Raw genomic sequence first — 12,350 nt, 5'->3', positions numbered from 1 at the left:
AAGCAGCGTGTTCAAGATCTGTGTTCGGACGTTTTCCAACTTCTCTTTCACGGCAGGGCACAACAGACAGGGGCAGACCACGCACGGCTCCCCAAGCCTCGGTGCGGGCAGCAAAAACCTCCCCCACCTCCCCCTCCTCCTGCCGCCAGGGCAGCGCCCGGGGGGGAGGGGCGGGGGCAGGGCGGACCCCGGGTCGGCCGCGTCGCCCCGCCCCCATCACGTGACCAGACTCCCGCCGCTTCCGGGAGGAGGGTGTGCGATCGCCGCGCCGGTAAGTTTGTCGGAGTGGAGGCATGTCCGGCAACGGGCTCAGCTACGGCGAGCAGGGCGGAGAGGCTGCGCCCGAGCTGGCGCAGGAGGCGGCGCCCACCACGGCCCCTTCGGTCTCCGCGGCCTTTGGGCTCTTCAGCAGCGACACCAAGAAGTAAGGGGCTGCGCGGGTGGTGCGGGGAGCGTGGGGACGGGGAGCCGTCTGCGTGGCCGTGGGCGGGGCGGGGCGGGGTGGGGTGGGACGGTGCTTCGCGGTGCCGGGCGCCTCGTGCCGCGCTTCCGGGCCCCCGCACCCGTCCCCTTGCTAAGCTGTGTTGAGGGCACGTGGCGTTGGGGCGCGGTCTGCTTGCTGCCCGGAAAGCACAAACGTGCAGTCATCGTTTGTCGATAGTTAGATTTACGCTCAGTTTCGTTTTGCCTTAAAATGTTTTGTCGTTGTTATTTTTCTTCTAAAAAGTCACTGGAAGTATTTGGAAGTTGGCAGTGCAGTGGTCTGCATGAAGGTGGGAGGAAGCCAGCTGCAAGGAGGTTGGTCACGAACTGAAATGAGGAAATAAGGGTGGAAAACCAGTCTGATTGCAGAGGCATGGAAAGCCTTTCCCTCCTTAGCAGAGAAGTGGAGGGACGGACAGGATGTGCAGAGGGATCAAGTGGTTTGCCAGGTGGGAATGATACCTTACAACACATTGGAAATCTATTCTGAGAGCGACAAGTAGAAAGGACCATAAACTGGAGCCTCACAGACATTAGGAAATCAATCATCAGTTCTTCAGTTTGATTGTTCTGCACAAAGAGAACATCTGTGCTTAGAAACCTCAACTGATGCATTTTTTATGCCATGACTAAGTAAATGGCTGTGACTGATGCATTGCTCCTTGGGTCAGCCACTGATAGGCCTCATCACTTTGCTAGAGAGCTGCAGTGCACACTTCTTCCTTTTCTGATCCAGTGTTCTGTTCTAGTTAAAACTATAAGTGATCTGCTGTGGATGCCCATCTGCCCATCTCCCCTTTGGCTAGAGGATTGGGCTCCATGGAGGTTCCTTCCTAGCTCTTCAATTCTGTGATTCTGTGACTTGTGCGTTGTTTATGTTTGCACCCTTCTCTTTTTGTCCCTTTCTGTGGATACAACTTTGTGTATTATTTTGTTTAAACATTGTTCTCATTCCTCTGTTTTGCAGAGCATAATCCCACCTGACCATTGTTCATGGCCGTAATTCTATGTATAAACTCACTTCATCCTAGACTTCTTAAACTGTTTTGTAGGTTAAATATAGTGTTTTTCTAGCTGGAGGAACCAAAGCAGTTTTACCAGTGGTGGTCCAGTGGTTAGGGATATACACAGCCTCAGGACGCCAGAGCTGTACGTATGTGTGTGTGGCTTTCTGTGAATACGAAAGAGCCAGAGTAGCTGAGGAGCTTGTGATGTGTGTATTAATTATTGTTATAGGCTTGCTTCTGTAGTTTAAGGATGGGAGAGAAGATCCCTGAAGAAGGGGCTTGAGAAGAAAGCAGGTTTCTATCTCTGTAGCTGACGAACAAGTCCTTGTTGAAACTGGAATTTAACCCTGACATGGGCATGTGTGGTAAATTCTCTAATCTGCACTGGAAGTGTGAGGAATGAGCACAACAGGACAGATTATTAAACTTGCAGAGAGTGAAAAAGCCAATATTCTGCTGTGCTGAAAGTGCAGATTGTAGTTAGATGAGCAGCCTTGTCTGCTTTGCGCTTTGTTTGGAAAAAATGGTATTAATTTATTCAAGAAACAGTCCCCGGATTTCTTAATCAGAGCAAAAAAAAATTTCATAATCTAGAGCTGAAATGGGGATCTCAGAATAGTGCTTGTAGCTCAGATGGAGGCTGTCGTGTCATTTGATTTTGTGTTCTTTAAACTGTTTGGGTCTGATCTCTCTCTATTATGCCTGTAGTGAACATGTATCTTGCATAGTGGAGTATTCCACTCGTGGAAGTAGTTACTTGGGGCTTCTCAAAGTTCTGTTTGCTGATTTCTTCTGGTTGTTGCCCAACGCTGCTGTATTTGATCTTGTTTGTGCTTGTGTTCCATGTAGTAGTGATGTTACAATACCTAATAAGCTTCTTGGCTAGTGGGGAAGTAAAATTTGGAGTGGTAATAGTTCCCCTCAGCAAAGGGACTGACTTATAATGTATGACCTAGAACATCCCTTGTCTATTGGCAACAGACAAGTGTGGATCTCTGGTTCAAGTTAATCTGAATAATGTCAGATGGTTAAAAAAAGAACTGTCAAGAATATAAGCACTTCAAGCAAACAAACAAGTGGTTCATTATTTTTTTGTCTTCTCTTGTTTGTCATGAAGTAAGTCAGACTGTTTATTGAGATAGACTGTCTTCCATCTTATGTCATACAGGATGGCATTTGGCAAGTTTAGACGTTGTACTGAGGGACATGGTTTAGTGGGTAATACTGGTGATGGGTGGATGGTAGGAATGGATGATTTTGGAGATTTTTTCTAACTTTGGTGATTCTATGCCTCTGAGTTCCACAAAGGAGTATCAGTGGACTTAAGTCTGATGTCTGAAGTCAGCCTCATAAAAACTAGTTGTCCAAAGTAACTTTTTAAAGCTTATTCAGTAAAGATACACAGCTGAAGTACTTACTACTTAAAAAGTTTGAGTTTTGGGTAGTGTGAAGAGCCCATGTTTCTGTTTCTTCCACTAAAGCTTCCTTTTTTAGCTGTAGCAATTTTACAGTTCATTCATTAACTTTCAGTTCCAAATATAATCTTTATTTAATGATCAAAGTATTTTCTCAACATGTCAGTGCTGTGGTTTGAGGCATACATTCTGTATTGATAGTGTTTCAGGGTCTTGAACTTCTGTCATGTGATCTTGCATTGGAATGAGTGGAAGATTTAACTGTGAGAAGATCAATGAGGATTATGTTTGAAATAGACTGTTACTGTGCCATGAAGAAATGCCTATAGGCTGCATGTGCAAATATGCACTGTATTAAACAGCAAGAAATGTGTTATATCCAGTTCAGTTAAAAAATCTGAGATTTTCAGAATTGAATGTAGATCTGCCTCAGTTGGGGAACAATGTAAATATTCAGGACAGAGGACATGATTGCTGATGGCTGTGCTTCTCCTTCACTTTTCCTTCCCCCACATCCATCACATGAACTGACATGAATCTATGTATGGTATTTTACACACCTTTCATGATCTCATTTGGGGAGCATATTCATGTGTCCTGGCAGTTAGTCTGGCATTTATCTGTGAATTGGTTATGTCCAAGGCACAGATCTCTACAGTTGTTCCAGATCAACATATGTTTACGTGCCCCGTGCTTTTGAAAAAGAATGCATCAGGTTGTAGATAATCAGAATGATGGAAATGTCACGTACTCTCAAAATAGGAATATTGAGGGGGAAAAATTTAAGAGGTGAGAGGTCAAGTAAGTCATAGACTGTATGGACCTGTGAACCATCATTGTCTAGATTGGTGGAGTTGATGGAGTTTAAGTAGAAGACTATCAAAATTATCTCTGTGGCATGGACAGATAGTTTCATGGGATGGTTAAAAGCTGGAAGGGACCTTTGGAAATCATCTGGTCCAACTTTTAATACAATCAATGACACCCAGAACAGGGTGCCCAAGAGTATATCCAGGCAGCTTTTGAAGATTTCCAAGGAGGAGACTCCGCAGCCTCTCTGGGCAGCCTGTGCAAGTGCTTCGTCATCTGCACAACACAGAAATGCTGCCTAGTATTCAGATAGAACCTCCTGGATTCATGTTTGTGCCCATCGCTTCTTGTCCTGTACTGAGCACAGCTGAAAAGAGCCTTTGTATTGTTTGCACCCTCCATTTAGGTATTTATAGACATGGTGGAAGAGATCCTTCCTGAGCCTCCTCCAGGCTAAACTTTTCCAGCTCTTGCAGTCTGAACTCACGGGAAAGGTGTCTAGTCCCTTCATCATTTTTGTGACCCTCCATTGGACTCTCTCTGCAGTGTGTCTTCATCTCTAATGTTGTGGGGGACCCAGAGCTGGACACAGCACTTTAGGTGTGGCTGCACCAATGCTGAGTGGGCAGAAAGTAGATGAGTAGTGTCCCGGAGGAGTCCATTCTGAAACTTTTGCTCTTTAATATCTTTATCAGCAGCCTATCAGTGCACCCTCTGCAGGTTTGCAAACGATACCACTCTGAGTGGTATGGTTAGAATCATAGAATATCCTGAGTAGGAAAGGGATCTGTAAGGATCGTTGGATCAAATGCCAAGCTCCATACAGGACCTCACAAAAACCCAGCCACGTGACTGAGAGCGTTGTCCAAATGGTTACTGAACTCCTGAAGGCTCAGTTCTATGAATATGATAATATTCCAGAAGGGAGGGATGCCATTTAAGGGGACATGGACAACCTTGAGAAGTGAGCCTGTGTAAACTGTGCGAGGTTCAACAGGTGTTGCACTTGGGTCAGGGCAACCCTAGGTAGTTCTACAGACTGGGAGAAGTCCTTGAGAGCAGCCCTATGGAGACAGCTTTAGAGATGTGACAGGTGAAAAGCTTGACATGAACCAACAGTGTGTATTTGCAGCTGAGAAGGCCAGCTGTTTTCTGGACTGCATCAAAAGAGAGGCAGCTAGCAGGGAGAGGGAGGTGACTGTCCTCTACCCTCCCCTTGAGTGGGTCCACCTTCAGTACTGTGACCAGGCCTGGGGCTTCCAGCACTAGAAAGACGTAGAGCTTGTGGGGTTGAGACCAGAGGAGACCACAGAGAATGATCAGAGGGCTGGAGCACCTCTCTTGTGAAGGAGGCTTGAAGGACTTGGGCTTGTTTAGCTTGGAGAAGACTCTGAAAGATCTCACTGTGGCCTTCCAGTACTTAAAAGAAGCTTATAAACAGGACAGGGATCAACTTTTTACATGGATGGAAGGTAATAATTTAAAACCATATCCTCCTCCTAAAAGAGAGGAGATTTAGATTGTATACTGGGAGATCTTTTTTACCCAGGGTGGTAAGATACTTACACAGGCAGCCCCGCAGCTGGGAATGCCCCATCTACAGAGGCATTCAAGATCAGGGTGGATGGGGCCCTGAGCAGTCTGATATGGTATTTGGTAACTCTACTTGTGACAGTGTTGGAAGTGGGTGTTTTTAAGGTCTCTTCAAACCAAGCCACTTGTTGATTCTATGCTTCTGTGAAGGATCATTTCACTTGACCTGCTGGCAATACTTTGCCTAACACAGCCAAGAATACTGTTAGCCTTCTTAGCAGCAAGGCCATGCTGCTGACTTGTACTGGTGTTCACCATAATCTCCAGGCCCTTATCTGCGGAGCTCCTTTCCTGCTGTCTGGGTGGCACACCTCATGTGTGTCAGCCGTTACCCCCAGTTTTATGTCATCCTTGAATTTACTGAGACTGCCCTCTGCCCCATTGTTCATATTGCTAATGAAGAGGTTAATCAGGACACAATATTGACTCGAGGTACAACTAACTATACTAAGTAAAAGTTTAGTTTAGTGATAAAACTAATTTCATTACCCTCTGTGTCCCACAATTCAGCCAGGTTCTGATCTACCCTATTGTTTCCTCACCCAACCCATAGTTCAACAGCTTCTCAGTGAAGATCTTACGGAGGCAGCATCAAACTCTTTACTTAAGTCCTGGAAGGCAGTATTCATTGTACCTCTCAATCATGCAAATGTAATTTGATACAGATCCTATAAGTTAATGGGTTACTTTTGTCCTTGTAGTATGTAATGTTGCTGTATGTGAAAGGATGAAAAATCCAACCACTTTCTGATTTTAAAGAAAAAATGGAGAGAGAATTATCTAGAATCCACATTAGTTGCATATGCTACACTGCTGCTATTACTGCTTACTGTTAATTCCAGGTGCATAGAGGATTTTCATGTATATTAATTGCTTTTTAAAAGGATGATACTTGATCGTATAATATAAAAATAGAATAATATTAGGTTCTTCGAACCAACATGAATTCAACCGTGTAACTAGTTGTTGCTTGATCTAATCAAATGTAAAAACTTACAACTAAGCCCTGTGAGTAACGTCAACAAGTACCTATAAGTGTAGTACTGGAACAGATGGCAAAACTTGTTAAAACAATCTTGAACTTAACTGATTTGTATCTTTAAGCTATATTCCTGCCAAACAAAATACGATTGTAATTTACTGGAGATTTTTTCCTGCTAATCTGTATTAAGCATTTGGTTGAGCTCTTTGTTGGGAAATTCAGCAGGGCTGCAAACCCATTTTTTTCTGCTGAGATCTGCAAGATTGGTTTGGAGAGAGTTGATCTAAGGTGATGATTTCATTAAGGTACTCATTCCCCAATTCTGTGTGCAAGACTTTTCCAAATTGATCAAAGTTAACAATTTGCTTTCAACAGCTGCCAGAGATGTTCTTGGAGTCTTCAGTTGATCTAGTTTTACTTTGGCATATCGTGTTCAACCAGTCATGAAAAGCTTGTATAGACTTCCATCTTTGAAATTCTTGGAGGAGAATCCAGCCCTAATATTCAAACTTGATGCGTATAGTAGATCGTTGGCAAGTCCACTGTCTTTTCCCAACTGTTACAATGGCACTGTGCCCACTGATACAGTGATATGCCAGCCTCAGTAGGATGCACAAGCCAGTGAAGAGGTATGGTTTGGGTGAAACGACAACTCTGGAAGATAAAATCTGATTCCTGTAGTCAGTATAACAGTAGGAACTAAATGCAGCATATGAACAGAAACAGTATTGCAGGGCACTTCCCCAGTTGAAATTGGTCAGATCTGATGGAAAGTGACATACAGTGAATATGTTCTTATTGCCATGCTCTTGGCACATATGAGAATTTAAGCAATGAGCTATTGATTTGCTGTGGTTCTCTGTTATGTAGTCATTAATTTTTTTTAAGCTCTAGGTTGTTGTTTTTCTGTGGGATTTTTTTTTCCTTTTCCCCAGGAAGTGAGGGTTAGTTTAAGGTCTTCTCTATGGTTTCTGAGTTTATTTGCTGTAGACAGTTCATATGATCTACATCATGAGTAACATTAAAAATACTTCTCAGTAGCATTGTTATAAGGCTGATGCTTGCAAAAATAAAAATAAAATCCTGACTGTCTCAGTTCTGCTTTTCTGAAGATTATCCTTGCCTATGTTTCCTCTTTCTCCCAGTAGCTTTCTTGAGAAAACTAGAATTCCTTAGTCAGTTAAATGTTTGTGGCATTCTCGTAGAAAATGAAGAGCAGTACGTTATAATGCTTGTAAGCAGTGTTTCTGAAATTTGGCATATGTCCATGAATGTACTAACGCTGTTGTAGATTCTGTCAGTGACAGAACCATCTTTTTATACTTATCTTTAAAGGAAGCCTTAGTGTTTTCAGGAATGCTGGAGTACTGCTTCTCTGCATCTATTCATGGCTCTAAGTGATCTACATGTATCTATGAGTTCTGAACACTGGCGTGCTCCAAGGCAAGCTAAAAATGGGGACAACTAATAAGGTGGTGGTAGTTCAGGTGCTGCTTTTTCTGACTTCGGGAATCTGATCTTTGCCACCAAAGATTTTTCTCTTGCAGAAACATTACTGTAGCTTTGAAGGTGCTGGTGCTATCAGAAAGTTATAAGCAGTGGTATTGCATGATTGTTTGAAAGATGACAAAAAGCAGCCTTTCTTTTCAGTGGTGAAGTAGGGTATCCAACAACTGTAGCTGCATTAATCTCCACTTAAATCACAGCCCTTTTCAGAAGGTCTTTCGTACTACTGTGTCATATTGCTGTCTAGTTAGAGCTCTTTAAGTGTAGGTTCTTCATTGAAGTTGGTGGTAGCAGCAATTTCTGGATGTGCCTGCACTGTTTTTCTCAAGTGCAGCTCAAGTAGCAGCATAGCTCAAGAGCAGGGGGAAGAAAACATGCATTAATTTCATGTTTTTCTGTATTTTTTGCTTACTAAGGTTGGGATTACCTTAACTGTGTAGATGACGTGTGCTTGGAGAAGCTACTGGCAAAGCAATCATTTAATTCATTAATTATCTTGATTGCCTAACTGTAACCTGCCTTGTTCTTCTCTGTGATGCTCATACATGACTGTTCTTCCTTGTGTCTTTGTGGTCTACATTTAAAACTGTATAAAACTTTCTGAGGAGTGTATTTTTTTTCAGCTTGAAAAACAAAGTTAGGTGCAGCTGAAAAGGAAATTTCTCATCTCGTCATTTCTTTTTAAATCACGGTGTAATTGACTATTCTCCCTTGAAGTAACAGTTGAATTCTCAAGTGGGGTTTTGAACTAGAGTACAATGTTACAATGAGAGAGGGTGGCAGTACTGAATAGCACCACAAGATGTCATTCACACAGTTTGTGTTGTGGAATGAAATGCTCGCAGTGAAACACAAGACTTCTTTATTTCCTGCTAAAAAAAAAAAGAACCCAAATCAACAGTAAACTCGAATCATAGCACTTCTGTTTTCTATGTTATGTGGCGTTGAAATCAATTTGCAGTTCACTTGTAAGTGTTATTCAGGCTTCTTCAGGCGATTGCATAAAACCTACGCTAGACAAATTCATTTTAAGGATTTTGCAGTGCCTGTAGTGTGAAAGGGGGGGGGAGGATAAAACCCATTTATTTATATATTTATTTTTGGAGGGGAAGGTCATAGAGTGTTGAGGTGCTTCTTTAACTCTAGTAGTTCAGGATCATGCCCACTGCCCTGGGCAGCCTGTTCCATGTCCACCACCCTCTGGTGCAGAACTGTTTCCTGACACCCCTCTAACCCTCTTCTGATGCAGCTCCATGCCATTCCCCCATGTCCTGTCACTGTCACCAGAGAGTAGAGCCCTCCCCTCAGCCTCCTCTGCTCTGGGCTGAGTAGTACAAGGGACATCAACTGCTCCTGATATGTGTTCTCCAGACAATTTTTCCATCTTTATAGCCCTCCTATGGACTCTCTTAACAGCTTTATGTTGTTCTTACATTGTGGCACCCAAATCTCACCCGGTTCTTTAGTTGAGGCCACACAGAGTAGAGTGTGGCAACCATCTTGCACCTGTGGAGGAATATTGGCATGCATCAGTATACTGTTTAGGGGGTGACCTGCTGGAGAGGAGCTGTGTGGGGATAGAACCAAGTGTTACAGTGGACAACAGGTTGTCTGTTAGCCAGCAGTGCTCTTGTGGCCAAGAAGGCTAGTGGTATCCTGGGTTGCTGTCTTGCTCCAATTGTAGGAGGGAGATTTTAATGTATATGTGTATATATATACCCGACAGCGAGATTAAGACACTGTGGGCCTCACCAGTTTATTACAAATCCTAGTCACTAAGGGAGATGGGGAGAGGAAGACGGATGATAAAAACAGATAAGAAATAAAATCAAGGAGTCTTTGTAGAAAGCAGGAGTGATAGTCACCACCAAAGTTTCCAGTATTGCTTGTAGTTCTATCATGGATCTTCAGTAGTGATGGGTCTTTGGAGGTTGTATTGTTCAGTTGGGGACCTCTAACAATGGCAGTACAAACAAGTAAGTACAAAGAGGTTGAGTCAGCTCTTTTTGAACAGCTGCTGGCTTTGAGATCTCAGCAGGAACTCCTTTGTTTTCTGTCCACCAGGCCTTCCGAATTTAAGACAGCAGATTAGGAGGATCTGGGAGGTGCCAACTTGTATCTCATCTTCACTGGATACAGTGGTTTCATCCCACAATCTCCACTACCAAGCTGGAGTTTCTTGGTCACAGGCCAGGTCTTCCACTAGTAAACTCCTGCTTACTGCCTTCTGAAGACCAGTAGCTTCAAAGAAATTCTTTCAAATGTAAAATTGTCCATAAAGTGAGGTCGATTGCCACACAGTACACCCACCACTCGCCTCCTGGATAAGTCAGAGTCTTACTGCAAAAAATGCCTCAGAAATCATGTTTTGAGACAAGAAAAAAGAGGGGTTCAGACAGGTGCGTTAGAAAGAGCGACCAGCATGTTGAGAGAGGTGATCCTCCCTTTCCTTGCTGCCCTGGTAAGGCCGCATTTAGAATACTCTGTCCAGTTCTTAGTTTTCCAGTTCAAAAAAGAGAGAGATCTCCTAGGAGGAGTCCAATTGAGTCCAACAGCAAAGATGGTGATGGGCATGGATCATCTCCTGTGCAAGGAAAGGCTGAATAACTGATGTCTGTTCAGCCTGGGAAAAAGAAGACTGAAGAGTATTCTGATTAATGTTTACAAATATCCAAAGGGAGGTGTGAGGCAAGTGGATGTGAGCAGGCTCTTCTTGGTGATGGGACAAGGATTAATGGCCTAAAACACAGTAGGCTTTGTACTAACACGCAGAAGAACTTTTTACACTAGGGTGCTGGAATAGGTTGCTCAGAGAGATTGTGGAGTCTGTTTCAGTAGAGATGTTCAAGACCCCTCAGGATTCTTTAGCAGGGAGTTTGGACTCGAGGTCCTTTCCTTTCTCAAAGACTTCAACAAGACTTAATTACTGTTGTAGTGCCAAGACCAGATAGTTTGCTCTGCCATTATGCATGTTCTGCTTCAAACCTGATAACATTCCTGGGATTTTGAACTTTACCTTGGAACATTTTGTTAGGCTGCAGATAAAATAAATCTTACTGTAATGTGTCTGATTCATTATTTCATTGCTATTTGGACTTTAGTTGCAGTTCTGGTATTTATGAAGCTTCTGCTTTATATGAAAATCTCCCAATTACTGAATGACTTATGTCAGTAACAAGGTGAGTTAGAAATGTAGTAAGTAATAATTTATGGATACTTTATTATGGCATTGCTAGATGAGAGTAGGAAATATAAATATCTGTCAACAGTGTGGATTAAGTGTTCTTTTAACAGTAGTTGTTTGGGATAAATAGGTGAAGTGGCAAATTATTTTCAACAGATCATGATTTAGAGTTTTATTGCAGATTAAATGATTATTGCTCTTAACACTTTCTAATGGTTCTTCTATTAAAAGATGAAGGAGTGGTCCAGATTTATCACTGCGTAGCAGATTTAAACCTCAGTGATGTACAGACGTACCTGCCCTTTTTGGTGTGGGTTGCATTTTGTTGTGTTGAAGTTGGGTGATGTTGTTCAACAGAATCTGAAATCCAAGTTTCAGCTTAGGCAAGAGGCCAGTTTTTGTTACCATACGTGCAGTAGCAAGAGTAAGGAATATTGGAAAACAGTTATTTAAGCGCAGTAGTCAGATTGGAGAGTCGTGGTCAGGTTCTTTCACAGCTGAGTCCTACATCCTTCTCTGTTGCTCAGCTCTGTCTTTAGATCCAGATAGTTAAAATATTTTATCATGGTGTTCTTTTGAACGTCAAGCTCAAGGTTTATTGGCTTTTATTTTGGAACATGGGAGTAGGTTTTTATGGTTTTTTTTTCTCCTGTGATTATTATTTTTTTTTTGTATGTGGAATGCTCAAGAAAGAGAATGTGAATTGGAAAAATCTTAACTGATAGTTGTTTTCTTGTTTCCTTTCTTGAAATAGCATCTAAAAAACTAGTCCTAACCTGTAGACCTGTCATAAATCTATCATGGCTATATCTCTATTATAGCAAAAATAAAAAGACATAAAAGTGCTTTGAAGTGGAAAGACAAATTATCTATCTTAAAGGCTACAGTCAGAAAACATCAGAAGTAGGAATCCTTTTCTGCTTAACGTGCTCACTCTGAATCAAATCACTGTACTGAAGAGTAGAACTTTGTGGTGAAACTTAGGAAGGTAGCTGACTGTTGCTTTGTTATAGTATTGATGCTAAATAAAAAGAGGACTGTACCTCTTTTGGTAGGTGCTATAAAAGTTGTATTTTATAGCCTGTTTATTTTGTGTGTGTGTGTGTGTATATATATATAACATTTCTAATTAAAGTCACATACTGATGCTCTCAAAAACATGCAACTTATTCGGACAGTAGGAGAGTTTAAGATGTAAGACTACAGAACAGGGAAACCTCTTTGTTTTCTTAGATAAGGTGCTTGTCAGGCTTACGAGATTCTTGTTTTGGCCTGTTCCCTTAGAGAAGGAGAAAGATGGGTGGGGAGGGGTGGTGGGGGTGGGGTTGAAAAGGAGGAAGTCATTTAACTCCTCCATACTTTTGGGGAGG

At 42.4% G+C, this 12,350-nt stretch overlaps 1 protein-coding gene across 3 annotated transcripts in view; it reads left to right on the top strand.

Annotated features, from left to right (window-relative positions):
• The first annotated feature begins 238 nt into the window (after positions 1–238).
• AP3B1 (adaptor related protein complex 3 subunit beta 1) overlaps positions 239–12,350 on the top strand; it is a 161,189-nt gene continuing 149,077 nt past the window's right edge. For all 3 annotated transcript variants that reach the window (XM_065739772.1, XM_065739771.1, XM_065739773.1), the window contains exon 1: positions 239–424. In XM_065739772.1, coding sequence (XP_065595844.1) covers positions 294–424 — 131 coding nt within the window. In that variant the 5' untranslated portion in view covers positions 239–293. The remainder of the gene's footprint in view (positions 425–12,350) is intronic.

Source organism: Cyrtonyx montezumae, unplaced genomic scaffold (assembly GCF_038088225.1).
Source record: "Cyrtonyx montezumae isolate F1298 unplaced genomic scaffold, pur_monq_1.0 scaffold_25, whole genome shotgun sequence".
NCBI lineage: Eukaryota > Metazoa > Chordata > Aves > Galliformes > Odontophoridae > Cyrtonyx > Cyrtonyx montezumae.
Note: the sequence above shows the minus strand (reverse complement) of the source record. Positions and strands in the feature narration are given on the sequence as shown.